Source organism: Panthera onca, chromosome E2 (assembly GCF_046562875.1).
Source record: "Panthera onca isolate mPanOnc1 chromosome E2, mPanOnc1 haplotype 2, whole genome shotgun sequence".
Lineage (NCBI taxonomy): Eukaryota > Metazoa > Chordata > Mammalia > Carnivora > Felidae > Panthera > Panthera onca.
Genome location: NC_138353.1, coordinates 13263348 through 13282855, shown reverse-complemented (window position 1 = coordinate 13282855; position 19508 = coordinate 13263348). Strand labels below are relative to the sequence as shown.

General features: G+C 57.1%; 1 protein-coding gene and 1 long non-coding RNA gene across 10 annotated transcripts in view; one reads left to right on the top strand and one right to left on the bottom strand.

Moving 5' to 3' along the window:
* Positions 1 to 2953, bottom strand: part of LOC144614543 (uncharacterized) — a 110465-nt gene extending 107512 nt beyond the window's left edge. For both annotated transcript variants that reach the window (XR_013552344.2, XR_013552345.2), the window contains exon 1: positions 1963 to 2953. This is a non-coding gene — a long non-coding RNA (uncharacterized LOC144614543). The remainder of the gene's footprint in view (positions 1 to 1962) is intronic.
* Positions 382 to 18886, top strand: LIPE (lipase E, hormone sensitive type). 8 transcript variants are annotated; one of them, XM_060651220.3, is made up of 10 exons: positions 382 to 1513; positions 9845 to 10380; positions 12478 to 12568; positions 12691 to 12836; positions 13032 to 13217; positions 13388 to 13682; positions 14482 to 14709; positions 14924 to 15100; positions 17366 to 17784; positions 18210 to 18886. In XM_060651220.3, the coding sequence occupies exons 1-10, from the start codon at positions 589 to 591 to the stop codon at positions 18447 to 18449; spliced, it is 3243 nt and encodes a 1080-aa protein (XP_060507203.1). In that variant the 5' UTR covers positions 382 to 588; the 3' UTR covers positions 18450 to 18886. The 8 variants fall into 8 exon arrangements, with proteins under 8 accessions (XP_060507203.1, XP_060507210.1, XP_060507209.1 ...); XM_060651221.3 differs by lacking the exon at positions 382 to 1513 and adding an exon at positions 3449 to 3632; XM_060651223.3 differs by lacking the exon at positions 382 to 1513 and adding an exon at positions 8425 to 8535.
* Positions 18887 to 19508: the final 622 nt, after the last annotated feature.

The following is a 19508-nucleotide window of genomic DNA, read 5'->3' as shown; positions in this document are numbered from 1 at the left end:
GGGCTTCAAGCTGTAAAAATTGGAGGACATCATTTTTTTTTAATACGGGAATGAACTGATCAAAGCAGTGACACAGGATGTTAAACTGGCAGCCATTTTAAAGAATGAAGAAAGAGGAAAAGATTATTACAACGGCATGAGGGTCTCTCCCATGACCCTTTCCTGAAACATCAGAAGTGTAAGGGAAAAGAAAAAAAAGCACTCATCCAGAATCTGGCTTCTATCATCTGAGTTAAAACAAAAGACTAAGTTGGGATACTTGCCTTAAGAGAAAAAAACATTTTAACTGAGTGGTAAGTGGGGCGGGGTCCTATTTATGACACAAGAGGGCAAGCCCCTCCCCTCTGGTAGGAGAGTACTGGGCACACATCCTCCCTGTGTTCCTAATCCCTCCTCCCACAGCAAGAGGCACAGAAGTGCATCACTTGGCACAGGAGTGGAGGTCAGCAGTGCCACTTGCCAACTGCCTTAAAAAGGAAGACCAGGGATGCCAGGACGAAGGAGTGGGATCCAAAGGGAGATGCCATCATGAGGAATCAATGAGGAATCTGCAACAAAGGAGGCCTGGGGGGCGGAGGGGCCAGAAGGATGAAACCTGGGAAATCAACATCTCCCGAGAGGGAAATAACAACAGTAAAGCCAGGTTCTAAGTCAGTATCTAGTCCTGACTGGGAGCCTAAGCCACCCCAGACACCTATCACCCAGACAGAGCCTGGGCCAAAAGCGACAGCCACAGCCCAGCCAGAATCTAAGACTCATCAGGAACCCAATACTCAACAGGACCCTGCTCCACAGCAAAGACCCCTCACTCAGCAAGGGCCCCTTGCCCAACGTGAAGCTGAAGAGCAGCACAGACCTAGCATCCAACAAAATTCTGCTTTGTGGCAGGAACTGCTTGCCTCACAGGAACCTGCACCACAGCAGTCACCTTGCATTCACAGGGTGCCCTTCACTCAACAGCAAGCTGCCTCACAACAAGGACCTGGGCCACAAAAAGAATCTGAAACTCAACAGGAGGCAGAATTGAGAGGGGCACATGTAGCCGAGCCAGTACCTTGTCCAGTAGAGCAACCTCCAGAGCAACAAGAAGCTGGATCAACACCTCCAGCCCAGCCTACACCTGGACCCAAAAATGAATCACCTACCCAGACTGAATCTATACCCCAAGAGAGACCAGAACAGTCAGACCCTACAGCCCAGCAAACAGATCCAGCCCAAGGGGCCAGATCCCAAGAGAGATCTTCAACCGACTGGAGATTTCTATCAAAACTGCACCAACTATCCACACAGCAACCAGCCTCAGAATGGAGGACATCTTTTGACTGCGTCACTGATTCTGACTTAGAATCAGATTTGGGGTCTCCAGTACAGAGCAATCTACCAGCCAAAAGGAGTAGAACAGTGGCCCAGGGAACGAAGCTGACCTTCAAGGGAAAGCATGAAGTAGCATCAGGATATGGTGGGAAAGCAGCACACGGGAAGAAAACCACCAGCCAGAATCCCAGGGACACAGGTGAGTTTGAGGCCGGAGGAACCAGAGCCTCCCAGGGATGGTCATTCATTCAGTCAGGAGTAACGAAGGACCGCCAGTATGTCCGGTTGGCTCAGGGGATCCCTCAACAGTCCCTCCGGACAAAGATCAAGAGCCCCGCCTGATAGATGAGGAAGCTCAGGCGTGGAGATGCAAAGGCCCTTGCAGGAGGCGGGCAGATGGGGAGTGGCAAAGCCAGGGTGTGACTTCTTCCCCTGCACTAGGCTACCTCTCCAAGGACGATTGGGGAGGAAATGAGACAGAAGCGGGACAGGGCTCTGGGCCAGGGGCCAGGAAATGGAGAAGCCGCCTCCCTGCCAGTATTCAGCCATCGGTGCCCAAACACAGCCCTTAGGCCCCCGCCACACCGTGCTGCACATGGACACTTACCCCCGTGGCCTTTCCATGCCCACTAGGTGGAAAATACTTGCCTCGGCTATATTTGAGCTCTCCAGGTCGGCCACGGGCGGGCAGGAAGGCACCCGCTCCTCTGCCAGGCCGTCCCCCTCACCCCAAGAGGCCGAGTTCAGCTGGGCTCGATGGCCTGGAGGTTAGGTTCTCAGGAAGGGTGCCGTGGGAGAGGAACTGGGCCGTAGGAGAGGGGCTGCGGGGTCTGCCGAAGTCCCGGGCAAGGTTAAGGCTGGATGAAGGGAGAGTTGCGTGGAGCCGTATCGGAGGCGGCTGGGCCCCAGGCTCCGGCGGCCGCCATCACTGCCCCCTCCTCTGACGCAGGCGGCCGGGCCCCTGGGGTGGGGCGGAGGGGGTTCCAGCTCCTCGGCGCTCAGGCCCCGATCCGGTCAGGCCGAAGCGGGCAGGCGAGTCTCACCCATGGAATGAGGGGCTACTTGTTGAAGCAGCCTGAGGGGAGGCCGTGCAGCCCCAATCCAGAAGCTGGGGGCTCCCGTGAGGGCCAAGTAGTCCGAAGGGCCGGCCATGGTGGCCTCAGCCCAGAGGTCTATCCCTCCTGGAAAGGCTGGACCGTCTCTCTGAGGGCTGAGAAGAGGGTGTCTCTCAGGGCCACAGCTGGTCCTGTGCTCTAGGAGGGAGAGGAGGAGGAGCAGGATGGAAAGGGAGGGTTTGAGGTCTGCTTTTTCTGTCGCTGAGAATGAAGAGCTGTTTCTCTAGGCTCCAGAACCCAGTCTCAGGGGACGCCCTCCCCACACAAGACAAAGGGGCTTCTCGCGCACCCGGTAGGCAGTTGACTGTGTGCGCATGCCCGAGCCTCGAGCCTCTTCGGCTTCCCGCCATTCCCCAGGCACGCGTGGGGCCCTCTACCGCCGCTCGCGGCGGGCCAGTCAGCGGCTTCCGGCTAGTGCGCAGGCGCCGAGCATTCTCCTTTCCCCCGCCCTTCCGTTCTCTGGAAGAGGGAGAAGGCAGAGAAAACCCCCAGAAAAAGAGCAATAGGAGACAGGGGGGCAGGAAGAAGGCGGGGCTTCCTTCTCAAACGGCTCACAGGCAGAGCCACGCCTCCAGTGCTGGCGCCCCGCCCCGGCTTTGAATTGCCAGGGGACCTGGCCGGCCCCGCCCCGCCAGGCGGAGGCTCTGCGGCGCCCCGCTTTCCCCCTCCAGCAGGTGGGCCGGGTCGCGTTCTAGGGGATCCCTACGTGGGAAGGTGAGTGGGGAAGCGAGGCTGCGAACCAGCACGAGAGAAGATCGGAGCTTCCCTTCTGGGGTGTACTCCCGCAGTTCTCCCAACTAGTCTTGCCCGAAGGACACTTTTCGCCGCCTCTAGGGCTGCATTTTCGTTGGTCACGGGCCCTTTAAAGCGTGTGAAGGGGCGGGGCCAGGCTTTAGGCCCCAGAGGTTGAGGGCGGGACCCGGCTGTGGAGTGAGGCCCCGATTGCTCAGAGGGCGGGACCCAGAGGGGACCAAGCCCAGGATTGGGTGGTATGGGGGCCCGGTGGTGGTGTGCGGCAAGGGTTGGCACTCGGGGCGGGGCCTGGCGGCTGGAAGCGGCCCCAACGCGGGGACGGCGGAAAATTGATGGAGTCGGTTTGGGGAACGGGGCCCTCCAGGGCGGCTGGGGCCCCGGCCTCGAAGAAGGCCAAAGACGAGTCCAAGAGTCGTAGCCGCCGGCGGTGGCGAAAAGGCAAAACCAAAGGTGAGCGCGCGGGGGCCGGCTGCAGAACAGAAGGAACCTTGGACCTCCTGCGAGGAAACTGGGGACTGAGTGGACTGACCCACTGTCCCAAGAAGTGGGGGAGCCCGTGGGCTGGCCCACTGCCGCCCTGCGAGGGGGTGCAGGGATGATCCATCGTGAAAATGGGTGATGTGGGAGCGGAATATTACCCTCAGCATAAAGACTACCGGACGCCCCAGTACCGTCTTGGGAAGAGTGTCCAGAATGCGATCTCCTAGACCAGGGTTCCCGGTCTGGCTCCGTACTCGCTGTGTGACCTGGCCTCAGTGTTTCCTACCGGGGAATGGTTCAAGCGCCTATTTTCAAGTCCCCAGCACTCATGAGAGGATAATGGAGACGCTTAGAAACTGTTGCCCAAAGAGGAGGTTTAGGGGTGAGTCCGGGAAAGGTAGGAGGAAGGGGTGCCCGATAGTGGGAAATGACCCAGGGCCAGTACGGCTCAAAACAGTCCATCCTGACATCCTTCATTCAATCGGTGCACCCATTCCTTGTCAGCCCACCTGCTTCAGCCCAGCACCACTGGGGTCTAACTTCCTGACCGCCACTCCTTCTAGGACTAGGGGTCCCCGGGTAGACTTCAGACTGCCACACCCTCCCTGGGACAAAGAAAGGAGGGCTGTCAACTAGGTTCCTGAGGTGTCACATTATTTACAGATCTCAGCAAGCTGGAGAAAGACTGACAGACCAACAGAGATGCTGAAAGCCTCAGGCAGGGGCACACATTAAGTCCTTGCTAGGTTATGAGTATTTGTGAATCCGAATGAGGACCTAGGGGAAGTTCCTGTGAAGGGAAGAAACTGACATAGCCCCAAAGCCTGGAGACCCCAGACTGCCCCTAGGCTACATCATTAACCAAGGACAGGACTGGAGTTGGCTACACAAGCACACACCTGCACAGACTCAGACAGGCTAGGAGCTCAGACTGGGACCTGAGGGCATTCACTGTCACAATGCCAGACATAGCCTCACAAGCAGGATGGTGTGCCCAGAGGCAGTACAGACCAAAGTTAAGAACATGGGCTTTGGAGGCTTGGTTCCTGGAGTCATAAACTGTGGTGCTGGGCAACAGGCTTCCTCTTTCTGTTTCAACTTTCTGAGCTATAAAATGGACACAGTGATAGGACTCCCTGACTGGTAAGGGCGGTTGTGAGGTTTGAATGAGGGTGGCACATTTGGCACTGGCACACAGCAAGCGTGCATGAGAGGTGGAGGTTATTATTACTGTTACTCCCCATTACACAGTGAGTTCCCTAAGAGGGGGACTGTACCTGCCTTGTTTACCCGCACTTTCATAGCCTGATATCCCAGTCACAGAGGCACTGAAATATTTATTGAAGTGAAGGAATGTGTGAACTGTAACACTGGGATAATAATAATCGTGCTGCCTTGAGGGTTGTTGTGAGGAGTCAGAATCCTCCTGGGTAGGGCACCTTGCACAGGGCTGAGCCAGTCCTACTCACAAACCCAAAGGCCCTTATTCCCACAAAGGCTCATTCCACAAGCCCTGAGAGTCACCTGTCATTTCCTGAGGCTCTGCCCTGGTGCCAGGCCTCAGTAGGATGAATCAGACCCCGCCCCCGCCCTGAGGGCATCCAGGCTGGCTGGAGCAATCCTAGTCATCAGTTTGATCTTGCCAGTAATCAATTGTTCTAGTGTCATTATGATCACCCCATTTCTGAGGTGACAAAACTGAGACTCTGAAAAAGCAAGGTCACCTGGGCTTCCTTATCTGGCCAGTGAGGCAGAGGGATGGCCAGCCCAGCTTCCTGAGGGCAGGGCTGTGCGAACTCAAAACTGCTCTGTGCCCCAACCTTGATTATGGACCCCAAAAGCTCCAATCACATAGATTCATTCAACAGACATTCACTGAATGTTTACTTATGTCAGGCCTGGGCTCTCAGTGGTGAGGACAGACTCACATTTGAGCTGGGGACACAGTCATTAATCAAATAATCCCACAAATCATATATAATTATAAACTGTGGCAAATACAAGAGGGAAAGTGCTGAGAAAATGTGAGAGGGAGGCTTCCCAGGAAGGTGACATTGGACCCAAGGATGAGAAGTGTTGACTGCGGGCAAGAGGGGCAGGGAGGCCAAGGGGACAGCACAGGCAGAGACCTTGAGGCCCAATGAAGTGGCTCATTATAGCACAGAGAGAGCTCAGCAAGGGAGGGAGGAAGTGGGGGCTGGGTGGGCAGAGGGCCCAGATGGCGCCTGGTTTGGGAGGCTGTGTCCAGGATTTGGGGCTTTATCCTGACAGCAAGGGTGGGGGTGTTGCAAGGTTAGGAGTATGTGCCCAGACTGAAGTCCTAGAAAGATCCTCTGGATCCTAGGTGGAGAAGAGACTGAAGAGGGCAAAATCAGAGACACACAAAGACTTGTTACAAACATCTAGATGAGGGGTCCATGAAGGTGGGAGAAAGGCTAGATTCCAGAGGTTTCTAGAGGGGCAGAGTGGACAGGACTTCGTGATGCATTGGATAGGAGTGGGAAGTGGACACACACACACACACACACACACACCAGGACGCACACAAATATGAGTATATACGTCCATACATATACAGACACTTGCCCGTGCAATCCCACAGGCCAAGAAAAATGCAGACACAGATAAACTCTGGGGCTAAGAAACATGGGCCATGACACATACATACAAACATGCCTTCAGACATACTGAGAAACATAAAAACACACAGACTGGGAAAAACATCAACACATCGTGCCCATCCATGAACACAGGCCAGGCAAACCCTAAGCATGACATACGTGTATGGACATACATATGTGCATCTGTCTGAGCCTCAAAGACACACTCACACCTGACCACCCAGAAGGTGGCCAGCTGAGACACGACAGAGAGGAGAAACACACACTCTGAAGAGACAAGCTGAGCCATCTTCGCTGGCCCTGTGACCGTGGGCGGTCATGGCCTTCTCTGCATCTCTGTTTTCTCATCTGCCGTAAAAGGGCTATAATGGTCCCTACACCATGGGTTGTGCAGAGAATGAAATGTGTCACTTCCTGAAAAGCACACGGAGAACCGTGCCTGGCGCACTTGCTGCCCCCCAACCCAGCATGTGCCCTGCAGGCCTCTCCCCTCCAGAAGCCCTTGCCGCATCCAGGCCTCAGACCTGGCCCTTCCTCCTCCATCCTCCCCGAGCTTCCTTCTCTACCACGCTTCTCACCGCTGCTCAGTCCCTGGGGGCCCAAATCCAGGCTGGGTCCAGCTGTCCTGTGGCTCTTTGGGGCAAAGGGCTGGTGCCCAGGCAGCAGAACTCCTCAGTCCTACTTCTGACCCAGTCGGTACCCACAGGCAGGCCATGTGCCCCTGCCTCTGCCCCAGTGCCCTCTGCCTGAGATTCTTGGCGAGTTTCTGGCAACCTCAACATCCCGTCCTCCTGGTTCCACCCAGCTTAGCCCCCAGGGAGCTGCCTAGAATGGGGCGAAGGGCAGGGACCTGGAGTCCAGAGGGCCTGGGACTCAGCCTTCTCCCCACCGCTCATCGAGGCTCATCCCCGCTCACCTGGCCACCAAGCTTAGAACCATCTCCAGAGGCCTCTGTCCATCTGTTTGTCTGCCCTGGGGAAGGGTGGTCCTCTCCCAAGCTCCCATTCACCTGCTTCTGCCCCCACTTTGACTTTCTTCCCTACTACGCACCAGACCCCCATGATGAGCCCTGGGGCCATCCCCTGCCCCAGTGGGGATGATAATCAAGGAGGAGAGACCCAGGGTTCACCTACATCCAAGCAAGTGTCACTGAGGCCTCAAGGCCTCTCGTTTGTGCAGACCCCTTCAGAGCCCTCTATCTAAGTTTGTGTTTGTGATTTTCTATTTTTTTTTCCTAAAGAGTTCCACCTCTACAATATAAGCTTCACAGCTCTGTGAAGTCTGGTTCTTGCCTGGGGGGAGACAAACAACAAACATGAGTAAACAAACGTGTATAATTGCAAATGTGTAAATCCCAGGCAGAAAAACAAGTATGATGGCAGAAAGTAATGATGGGGGCGTGTATCGTAGTTGGGGAGGAACGTCCTCTTTGAGGATGTGGCAAGCTGAGGCCTGAAGGGCCGGAAAGAGCTGGCCAGGCAAGGAGCACAGGAAATAAGATAGGTAAAGTATTTCTTGGAGCCTCAGCGTCCCATACGTGAGGTAGGAATGACAGTCACAGCAGGATGGCCTGTGAAGGGGAAGTGGCAGGCGTGGAACACCACACGGTAGGACCTATGGCGCAGAACCCCCAGCTGAGCTTGGCACTGCCCTTAATCGGCTTTTGTCCTCTCCGGAGTGCCAGGCAGAGCCGGCTACCCTATGTCTCCCCCCAGCAGCCGGGGCCGGCTGTGCCAGGGCCAGCCTGGGGGGTGGTTGCTGAGATCACTGGGCCTTTGCTCCCTGAATCCACCTTGGGGAGAGGGAGGGCAGCCTGGCTGGGTGAGAGGGGTCAGCTTGTTCAGGACTGTGGCAAAAACTCCTGGCTCCTACGAGAGAGAAGAGGGTTGACAAGCTAGATAACTCAGTTTCTAACTGTTGAGGGGGTTGGGTGTGTGGACTCCTGGGTCCAAGGGAGGAGGGCCTGGGGCCTGGACTCCTGGTCTCCAAGGCAGAGGAGCCTGGGACAAGGACTCCCATTTGAGCTGGGCCTGGGAACAAGCAGAGGGGACAGGGAGTTGGGCTCCCTGCTGTGTTTACAGCACGTGGTCTCACTGTCCCTTCTGGATGGGAGGTGGAGCGAGTGGCCACACCCTAGGAAGGCTTGGCCTCTCCCCAGTTTATCGCCCCAGGCAGCTACTGGCACTAGCCACAGTCCGTCGGGGCCCAGCCGGCAGCTCAGCCTGGGGGAGCTCAGAAGAGGTCTGGGAGGGGTGAGTGTACCCTCCTGCTGAGAGACAGGAATGGGCACCGTAAAACTCCAGGGCCTGGAATGGAGGGGAGACACCTTCTTCTGGGAGCAGAGGGGGCCATCCACCCAGAATCCAGGCAAGGTGCTGAGCGGGCTTCAGGAAGGAAATCTCTGGAGCAGAGGGCACCGTCTCCACCAAAGGGGACAAAAGTAGTTGTCCAGGGCCTGAGTGACAGTACAGGGGTCCCAGAGGGAAAATCACCAGGGATCCTGAAGTGTGGGGAGTCGGACCTAGTCCAGGGCAAGGTTCGGGTTTTTTTCTTATTTTTTTAAACATTTATTTATTTTGAGAGAGAGAGAGAGAGACAGAGTGCAAGCAGGGGAGGGGCAGAGAGGAGGGAGACATAGAATCTGAAGCAGGCTCCAGGCTCCGAGCTGTCAGCACAGAGCCCGATGCTGGGCTCAAACTCATAGACTTTGAGATCCTGACCTGAGCTGAAGTCGGATGCTTAACCGACTGAGCCACCAGGTGCCAGGGCAAGTTTTTGAGGGCCATAACTAAAGGCCCAGCCTCCAGAGCCCTGGGAAGGAGACCAGTGTAAGTAAAGGCCCTCCACCCAGAGATCTGGGTTTGAATTCTGCGCTGCCGCTTTCAATGCAAGCTTCAGCTTCTTACTGAACACCTCTGAGTCTCAGTTTCTTTGTAAAATGGGGATGCTACCAATAATACTTGAAACGCAAACGGAGGCAGTCTGGGTCTCAGGGTTAACAAGCACTAAATGAGCACACACACACAGAAAGTTCTAAGAGCAGGCCTGGCACAGAGTGGGCCCAAAGCTAATGGCAGCGGTGAGTACTGCTGTTCCAGGCAGGGGAGTGGGGCTGGCCCGTGAAATCTAAGCCAAGCGGAGAGGACTGGAGGCCAGGGGACCCAGCTGGGGAGGAGTGGGACCAAGTTGTGGATATTCCACAGAGGAACAGAGAGGCAGCTAAGTTTGGAGGGGGTTCCACAGCCAGACTTGAGGCACCAGGAGGGGGCAGGAGTGACTCCTCAGCTACAGGTAAGGCTGGAACTATGAACTGGGTTCAGGAAGAGAATTGGGTTTGAGACCAAGGTCCTGGGACACCACCAGGTAGATGGGGGGACAGAGGGCTGAGCTCTCTCAAATACTGGTGGAAGGGAAGGGTCTATGGGTGATGCCTGGGGCCTGAGAAGGAGGCGGAAAGGGGGCCTGAAAAAGAAGGGGATGGGGCCCCCGACTTCACCCTTGGGTCCGAGGGAGGAGGGGTGGTCCAGCCCTGCCTAATCGGGGCTCCCAACTGGCCCACAGCCTCACGGCTCACGCACAGCATGGACCTGCACACGATGACACAGTCGCTGGTGACTCTGGCGGAAGACAACATGGCCTTCTTCTCGAGCCAGGGCCCTGGGGAAACAGCAAGACGGCTGTCGGGAGTCTTTGCGGGCATCCGGGAGCAGGCGCTGGGGCTGGAGCCAGCCCTGGGCCGCCTGCTGAGCGTGGCGCACCTCTTTGACCTGGACGCAGAGACGCCAGCCAATGGGTACCGGAGCCTGGTGCACACAGCCCGCTGCTGCCTGGCGCACCTGCTACACAAATCGCGCTACGTGGCCTCCAACCGCCGCAGCATCTTCTTCCGCACCAGCCACAACCTAGCAGAACTCGAGGCCTACCTGGCTGCCCTCACCCAGCTCCGGGCCCTAGCCTACTATGCCCAGCACCTGCTGGCCACCAACCAGCCCGGCGGACTCTTCTTTGAGGGCGACGAGGGGCTCACTGCTGACTTCCTGCGCGAGTACGTCACTCTGCATAAGGGCTGCTTCTATGGCCGCTGCCTGGGCTTCCAGGTGAGCTCCCTGCCCTGTTCCTCTGGGCCCACAGGCCCCTGACCTGGCCCAATGGCATAGTTTGATACCCACAGTGGTCAGTATTACTGGGTTCTGGAAATAGTAGATTCAGAATGGGGACACTGTCTAGGGCTCGAACAACGGCACTGGGGGTCTCAAACTTGTGGCCCCCGGGCCAATTCCACCGTGCGGTAAGAAATCTTTAACTCCCATAGCTTTTTGCACCAGGACCCCCACTGCTCTCTATTGTCCCAAACTCAGGAGATTTGTTCACTCTTTTCTATGACCTATCTGGCCCCTGAAATCATTTGAGACTCCTTAGAAAGGTAGTTAATAATGTCCTCAAAGGCCTGTTTATAAGAGCACACCCCGTTCAGTCATCCCCGCTGGAGGCTGGGGCAGGAAGGAGGAAGCGCGCTAGCTCCCATTCTACAGAGGCTCAAGGGGCCCTCGTCACAGCTGTTCAGCTGGACCCTGGTTGGCCTGGGCTTTTTGGCTCACCTAAGAAGCTATAGAATCAGGATTTTCAGGCCACAGGGAAGGCCGAGGAGCACATCTAAGTTGGTGACAGCAAGGAAGATCTCTCCTCCCTAAACCAGGGCCCTAACTCCCAGGTCTTCTCCCACCCTCTGCCCACCCCAACCACCCCCAGGGAGATACCACTCATCTCTGCACTGACAGGAAGGCAGCCTGGGAGCCTTTAGACTCATAGGAAAAGTAGTTTGGGGACTGAGAATTGGGGGTCCTTGGGGCTCAAGAACAACTTGCTACTGTGTGAGGTCAGTACAGGGTCCCTCAGCCTCCAGATCCTTCAGATCCTCTCTGTGCCTGCCCCAACCCTGCAACTCCCCAGCTGATCTTGGCCGACCCTCAGCCTTCATCCCACCCCACCTTTCCACGCTTCCCCACAGGGCGGCCTGTCCTCACCAACCCGACCTGGGTGTTCCTGGGAAATTCCTTTCACCTAAACTGACCCCACAAATATTGATCAGCCTAGCTGAGCCAGCTGGCTCCTCCCTGTGTCCCAGCCAGGACCTTGGAGTCGCGGGAGAGAAACCCTGGGGCCACACAAGCCAGCATTCCAGCCACAATGGCCAGGCACCACTGTGCCCTCTGGCCCACTGGGCCCCTGGCCAGGGGCAAGGTCATGCCTGACAGCTATTCTCTGAGGGCCCAGCTGCTGTGCTGCAGGACAGCTCCCCCCCTGTAAAATGTCAGCCCAGCAGAACAGAGGCCTCCTGTGTGGCTCTTGTTCAGCTCCTGTTCAAGTACTTAGCACACAGTAGGATATAGGCCAATATTTGTTAAATGAACAAAAGAACCCTGCTGGCCCCTTGCCCAGCTTCCTGTGGCTTTTTTCCCTCTGATCTTGTACCCAGCCACCCCCACCCCCATCTTGTCTTGGCTGCCCAGCTCCTCTCTCAGACGCATTCTCCATTTGGCTGTCTTTCTGCCTCAAGATCTCTGGCCCTTTCTGTCTCTGACCATCTCCTGTCTGTCTTCCTGCTGCCCAGGAACTGGTTCCCATCTGCCTGGCCTCCTCTCTGTCCTCACTGACTTTCAGGAAATCCCTGCATCACCTTACTCCCAGCCCTCCATGGCTCCACCCACATCTGGAATAAATACAAATTCCTTAAGCCCTAAGTGAGCCCCCTTTGCTTCTCTGACCTCAGCCACTGCCCCTCTCCCCTGGTTCACTCTGCTCCAGCGACACGTGTTATCCATGCCAAGCACAGACGGCCTCAGAGCCTTTGCACTTGCCGTGTCCCCTGCAGGGAACAGCATTCCCTCACTTCCTCTGGATCCCTTCTCAAGTGCCCTCCTAGATACCCTAGTCATCACTCCATGTCCCCTCCACCTACTGTCTTTTCAAAGCATTAGTCATTAAACATAACATCATAAAACATATGCCTTTATTTGCTTATTGTCAGCCTTCTCTTTGACATCAGCTCTGTGAAGGCACCTAGAGCAGTACTGGAGCTCACTAAATGTGTGTTGAATGACCACGTCTCCCCCCAAACCACATCTCTGCCCCCCACTCCTGCCTGCCTCCGGTCCTTCCTGGGCAGTGGGTGACACAGTGGCATCTCTCCACAGTTCACGCCCGCCATCCGGCCATTCCTGCAGACCATCTCCATCGGGCTGGTGTCCTTCGGGGAGCACTATAAGCGCAAGGAAACAGGCCTTGGTGAGTCCTGGCCGGACCCTGCCTGCAGCGTCACCTCCCTCCCTGTCCCTCCTCCTGCTTCCACTTCTACCCCTAACTGCCCCCTTCCCGCCAGGCTCCCTGACACCTCTCCCAACCCCTAGGTGTGACAGCCAGCTCCCTCTTCACCAGTGGCCGCTTCGCCATCGACCCAGAGCTACGCGGGGCTGAGTTTGAGCGGATCATACAGAACCTAGATGTGCACTTCTGGAAAGCCTTCTGGAACATCACTGAAATAGAGGTGCTATCGGTGAGCACCTGTTATAAGATGGGCACACTGGGGCCCAAAGACCCATCCCAGGTCACATCAGGCCTCTGCAGGGCTCTAAGCCTGGGATGTGATGTGATAGAAAGGATGGGATGAGGGTGGGGATCAGAGGGGAGGCATGAGAGGAACCCCTGCAAGCAGCTTCTCCCCAGTGCCCCTCCTGTCTCCTCCCGCCAGTCTCTAGCGAACATGACATCCACCACCGTGAGAGTAAGCCGCCTGCTCAGTCTGCCACCAGAGGCCTTTGAAATGCCGCTGACTGCTGACCCCAAGCTCACAGTCACCATCTCACCCCCGCTGGCGCACACGGGCCCAGGGCCGGTCCTTGTCAGGCTCATCTCCTATGACCTACGTGAAGGACAGGTAGGAGATACAGAGCCAAGGAGCACAGGCAGCCGCCTCCCCAGATGCCCTCCCACCTTTCACTGCTTACACCTGCCCCCCATCCTGTTTCTCTGAGCACACCCCCTTGGTGGGTGAGGCCTAGATGGGCCGCCCCAGCCTCACCCACATCCTCCTCCCTCACCCCCCAGGACAGCGAGGAGCTCAGCAGCCTGGTGAAGTCCGAGGGTCCCCGGAGCCTGGAGCTGCGGCCACGCCCCCAGCAGGCTCCCCGTTCACAGTCCCTGGTGGTGCACATCCATGGCGGCGGCTTCGTGGCCCAGACTTCCAAATCCCACGAGCCCTACCTCAAGAGTTGGGCCCAGGAGCTGGGCACCCCCATCCTCTCCATCGACTACTCCCTGGCCCCCGAGGCCCCCTTCCCCCGGGCACTGGAGGAGTGCTTCTATGCTTACTGCTGGGCTGTCAAGCACTGCGCCCTCCTCGGTGAGCCCCGGCCCCTCACTGCACCCACCCCTGTCCCTGCTCCCACCCCAGCCTGCTGCAGCCCCCACCCCACACTGCGTGGAAAGTGGGCCATGTACGTGCCCAGGCCTCAGTCTTGCACCCCCTGCCTCCCCTCTCCTACCTCCTACCACCCTCCTACTCCTGCTACCTGTTCGCCCCCCTCCTGCCCCACTGCTCCCCAGACCTTCCATCTTAACCACTTCCTCCTTCTGCTTCCTGCTCCCCGCCTCCAGCTCTGACACCCCACCCCACCCCCCACTTCTCCATCACCTCCGATCTTCTCTCTTCTCCTGCTGTTTCTCCACCCCCCTGTCCTGCGCTGCCAGCCTCCTAGCCCTTGCTCCAGCCCATTCTTCCATTCCTCTGACCTCCTGCTTCTGACATCTTCAGAGGTACCAGGCAGGGTGGGGTCAAGCCCCAGGGCACAGGGATGTGGCTCTTTTGCAAGGTCAACTGAACCCTGCCCTTCCATCTCCAGGCCTCAGCTGTACCCCTGTCCTAAATGGGCCTTTGGTCTCCCCTTTCCCAGCATCTGGCCTCCTTGCTTCTGACCTCCAGCCTCTTAGCTTCACAGAGCTTCCCGATCTCCACATCTCAGTCCACCTGATCCCCTGTCCACTATCCCGCCAAATCCACGCCTCAGTTTACCAATCTCTAAAACTGCAGTTGGCTAGACTCTGGGGTTGGGGCCGCCATACCCCACTTCTGACAGTCCAGTGCTCCTGGCTCAGAGCTTGAGTTCCTCCCTGCCAGGCTGACCAAGCCCTCTCCAACCCAGGCTCAACGGGGGAGCGGATATGCCTCGCAGGGGACAGCGCAGGTGGGAACCTCTGCTTTACCATGTCCCTGAGGGCAGCAGCCTTCGGGGTGCGGGTGCCAGATGGCATCATGGCAGCTTACCCGGCCACAATGCTACAATCTACCGCCTCTCCCTCCCGCCTTCTGAGCCTCATGGACCCCCTGCTGCCCCTCAGTGTGCTCACCAAGTGTGTCAGCGCCTATGCTGGTAAGGCCACTACCCACAGAGCTGGGGGGCTGGAGGGCTGCTTGGATCCTGCAGGGACAGGGGCTAGAGCCCAGTGTCCTGGGGCTGAAGAGAGGAAATCTGAGTCTCCTTGTCCCTACTGAAGCCATCAGATATTCTTGGGTCCCTGGGGGCAGAGATGCCTCAAGTTCCGGGTGTTGAGACTAGGCCTCAGCCCCCCACATATACTCCACAGGCGGAGAGACAGAGGACCACTCCGACCCGAACCAGAAAGCGCTGGGCATGATGGGGCTGGTGCAGCGGGACACAGCCCTGCTCTTCCGAGACCTCCGCCTGGGTGCCTCCTCATGGCTCCACTCCTTCCTGGACCTGAGTGGGCACAAGTCCCATACGAACTCAGTGCCCGTGGCAGGTGAGTAAAGCCCTCCCCTCACACACACATTCAGGGTCGGCAGCAGGGGCAGCCTGGCACACCAAAAGTCCTAGGGGAGGAAAGGAGCTGTGTCCTGGGGTGCTCAGGGAAGCAGAGATCACCTTCTGGCTCTAACCCCCTATTTATCCCTGGCAACTACCACAAAGCCTTGATTTTCCATGATGGTCCACATCCTAGAATTTCTAGGACTTCTGGTCTACCGGGTTATCTCAGAACTCCCGAGAACTATAGCATTTAGCTTTCCAAACAGTCCATTGCAGAAAAGAACACTGGGAAATGACTCCAAAGGCCTGCCACATGTGCTGATTTTCAGTCCAGAGAATGCCACTCAAATCGCTTGGGCCTTGAGCTGGGAATCCAGCCTTCCTAGATTCTTTCCAGACTTTTAACAGAGACACATGGGGGTAATACCTCGCTCCAGGGGCTGGGCTAGGAGCCTGGGGTGGGGAGATCAGCAGAGGTTCCCAGCCTTGAGTGCGTGGCAGGATCCTCAGGCAGCCAAAACTCACTTCCATCCAAGGATCTATTTTTTCCCACCATTTTTTTGTTTAAACATTTTAATGATTTTAAAGTATAGCCAACTCAACTTATTTTTTATCTCCAGCAAACCAACAGTATTTTCAGAATAACAGAGAGTGCAGATTCGAAAGTAGATACCATTCCTATTCAGAAAAGTATTCCAATTGAATGTGTTTTACTTTAACCTTTTAAATTTTAGGATATTCAAATGGATGCAAATAAATACACACAAAAACAAAAGAGATCTGGGACCACTGAACCCTGAGGCTTTCCTGGTAGGGTAAAGGAGACAAGTGCAGGCCCTAGAGGGACAAGCACCAGCCTAGCAAGCTGCTGTAGTGGGAGCTCGCTGCTTGCTAGGTGACCTGGGTGACCGTGGCGAGGTCCACTGTGAGCCTTTCTTTGCTCCTCCGTGAAATGAGGCACAAGAGTATCTGCCTCATGAGGTTGTTGTAGGGACGTCACGCACCGGTTTGTGCCAAGCTCCCAGCCCAAACCTGACACACAGTAGGTGCTCCTAGAAGAGCCCAGCACCCCTGACAGGCTGTGCCCTGTGACTCTGGCCAGTAGTTCTGTTCCAGTGACCCCCCCCCCCCCCCGGGGTCACAGAGCCCTTATGCAGTCATTCTTATATCATCTCACATTGTGCCTTCATGGATTTATAAAGACAAAAAATAAAATAAAATAGAAACCTGAAAAATGCAGGGTCCCGGCCCTAGGGGCAAGCAGCATGGATATCCTCAAATTAATGGAGTTGAGGCCAAGGTGGGGCGTACCACGTGGGTCGAAACGCACCTCGGCATCATCTGGGCACTTGCTAGCCTGGCCATTCAAAAGGAAGGGGTAAAACTAAAGGACATGAAGGAATTGTGGGGAGCAGATCTACACGGCTATAGGTGTGGGATCCCTGGGAACTGAACAGGCTCCCAAGACTCTCTTTAGCTCCTCGTGAACACGGCCTCCTTTCAAGTCATGTGGCCCTGCTCACTACTCTATTTTGATCTGCTCACGGCCTCCATGTTGAGTGGCTCTAACAAGTTGGCTGGGCCTCACGCTGGGGTCAGGGAGGTGGTTGGAACCAGGCACCAGGCCTAGTAATAAAACATGATACAGCACGACCTCCCAGCGGGGAGCAGTACCTCATCCCACTGAGTCTTTACTGCCTCCTAGTAGGTCAAGACTATTTTTGCTCTTTTTTTTTAAGTTTATTTTGAGAGAGAGAGTGAGAAAGGAGAGAGGGAGAGAGAGAATCTGATCTGCTATCAGTGCAGAGCTCCACATGGGGCTCGATCTCACCAACCGTGTGATCATGACCTGAGCCAAAACCAAGAGTCAGTCACTTAACTGACTGAGCCATCCAGGCGCCCTACAGGCGAGGACTATTTTTATTGCCTCTTTGTACAGAAGAGGAAACTGAGGCTCCCAGAGATAAACTGACTTGCATTTAACCTTCCCAGTCACCACACACACCTCCACCTCCACAACCACGTGACTCCTTTCACCTCCCCCTTGGAGTTGCAGCTTGGGACGTCTGGGGCTCCCTACCCATCCCCAAGGAGGGAGTGTGGGGGAACACTAGGCCTCCACTGCCCTAGGATGCGGCTCCTCCTCCAGAGGCCGCTGCCCTTCCCGTGATCTTCCCTGCCAGCCACTCACACAGGCAGCCCACAGAGCCGGGCTGATACGCGTGGCCCCGCTGGCCACCTGCCCCTGCCCCTCTTGCAGAACCAATGCGGCGCAGTGTGTCTGAGGCAGCACTGGCCCAGCCCGAGGGCCCGCTGGGCACGGACTCCTTCAAGAGCCTGACACTACATGACCTGAGCCTAAAGGGCAACTCTGACACATCGGGCAGCCCTGAGCTGTCACTGTCTGCAGAGACACTGGGCCCCTCCGTGCCCTCCAACGTCAACTTCTTACCTGGCCCTGATGCACGCAAAGACGCTAAAGCACCAGGTGAGCTGAGGGCCAAGGACAGAGGCCAGGGCGTGCTTGCCAACTTCCCTGAGGGTTTCCACCCCAGGCGCGCCAGCCAGGGCCCCACTCGGATGCCCATCTACTCCTCACCCATCGTCAAGAACCCCTTCATGTCGCCACTGCTGGCACCTGACAGCATGCTACAGAGCCTGCCGCCCGTGCACATTGTGGTGAGCGCCACATAGGGACTGTGTGCCCGGTGGGGGGGTGGGGGGGGCGTGGCAGGTGGGTGCAGGAGCACTCGGGGAGGAGAGACCCGGGAGGGGAGCAGGGAAGAGGAGCAGGTGTGCACAGGTGCACCTGGGGAGGAGAGACCGGGAGCAGCGGGAGGGGAAAAGTAAGCTGCCCGACATCTAAAGGGAGAGGTGTGCCACCAGGAGGGCATGCCTGACGACGGGAGGGCTGAAAGGGAGTCAAGGCTGCCATTCCTTCTCGAGATCTTGTGGAGCGCCTAGGGGCAGCTGAGTAAGGGGAAGAGAGGGGGTGTCTCTAGGGGAAGGGAGAAGCTGGGCAGCAGCTCATTCTCCCACTCCCCGCCTCCCTCCCGTCTCCTGGCTCCTCCCCTCCTTCCTCTGCCCCTTGCTGTGCCCCACAGGCGTGCGCGCTGGACCCCATGCTGGACGACTCGGTCATGTTCGCGCGGCGGCTGCGCGGCCTGGGCAAGCCCGTGACGCTGTGCGTGGTGGAGGACCTGCCGCACGGCTTCCTGAGCCTGGCGGCGCTGTGCCGGGAAACGCGGCAGGCCGCGGCGCTGTGCGTTGAACGCATCCGTCTCATCCTCACTCAGCCCGCCGCGCCCGCCGCGCCCGCCGCACCCACCGAGCCGCGGGTCTGAGCCAGAGCCGGCCGCGCAGGAAGATAGGGTTGCGGGGGGCGACACTAAAGGCCTCTTGTTTCCATCTAAGCCGGCCTCCGTGGTGAATGCCCACCCCCCCCCCCCACGTTAGGCGGCGGGGACCCCCGCGAGGGGCTTCTGGCCCATCCGGCCCTCCCTCGGGGTGGGGGGCGGGCGGGAGGGGCAGGCTGTGCCTTAAGGTGGGGGGACGGCTCGGGGCGGGGGGGGGGGGGGGGGGAGGGGAGGCGGGGCCGCAAGCTGAGACCCTGGCCAGGGGGGCGGGGGAGGGGGCACACAAACCAGTCTCCGTAGACAGCCAGAGCTGCACTCCATCATTGCCTTCTACTGCTGCTGTGACCGACGCAGGGCGGGGGCCTGGCCCTACCTCGCCCGTCGGTTTGGTTTTGTTCCTTTGTAAATAAAAATGTATTTAATTAGTTTGGCCTCTTGCAAGTAGTCGGGTGTCGCCCACCAGGGGGCAGCATCAGATGCTGCTGCTGGGAACCGAGAAACCTGGCAGTAGAAAGCTGGGTACCCAACGTCTGGGTCCTGAGGAAGGGCCTGGATTCTCGGGTGCAGAGGGATTGGACGCTATAAGCATGGACCCACCTCCCCTTCAGACTTAGTCCAGGTGGTGTGCCAGAGGGCTCTGGGTTCTCAGTGACTCCCCTTTACAAACCCTGTCTCAGCACCCACCACGAAAAGAAAACCCAAACTCCCTAGAGAACTGCAGCAAATAGAACAGGATACCAGAAACAAACCAGTCATCCCCAAAACTGGAAGCCCAAGCCCTGCCCAGCTATGACAGTCACTCAGTCCCTCAACTAAGACCCTGAGGCCTTGTCCTTTTGTAGGCCCTAGATTTGGAACAGAAATGATTTCTATCCAGGGCCTGCCCTCAAGGGACTCAGGGAGGGTAGGCAGAGAAACGCAGACACAGGCTGTCACAGTCCACACAGGCTCCATCTGTGGTAGACAAGGAGGGCTTCAGAGAGGAGGTGATTTGACCTTGACCTTAAAGGGTGAGCACAAGTTTGCTATGCAGAAGAATCATGCAAA

Bases quoted from the DNA above. Each gene is read 5' to 3' on its own strand.
- LIPE (XM_060651220.3), top strand. From the start codon at position 589: ATGAAACCTGGGAAATCAACATCTCCCGAGAGGGAAATAACAACAGTA. The intron at 10,381-12,477 runs GTGAGCTCCCTG...ATCTCTCCACAG, and splicing joins GCCGCTGCCTGGGCTTCCAG to TTCACGCCCGCCATCCGGCC. The intron at 15,101-17,365 runs GTGAGTAAAGCC...CCCCTCTTGCAG, and splicing joins GAACTCAGTGCCCGTGGCAG to AACCAATGCGGCGCAGTGTG.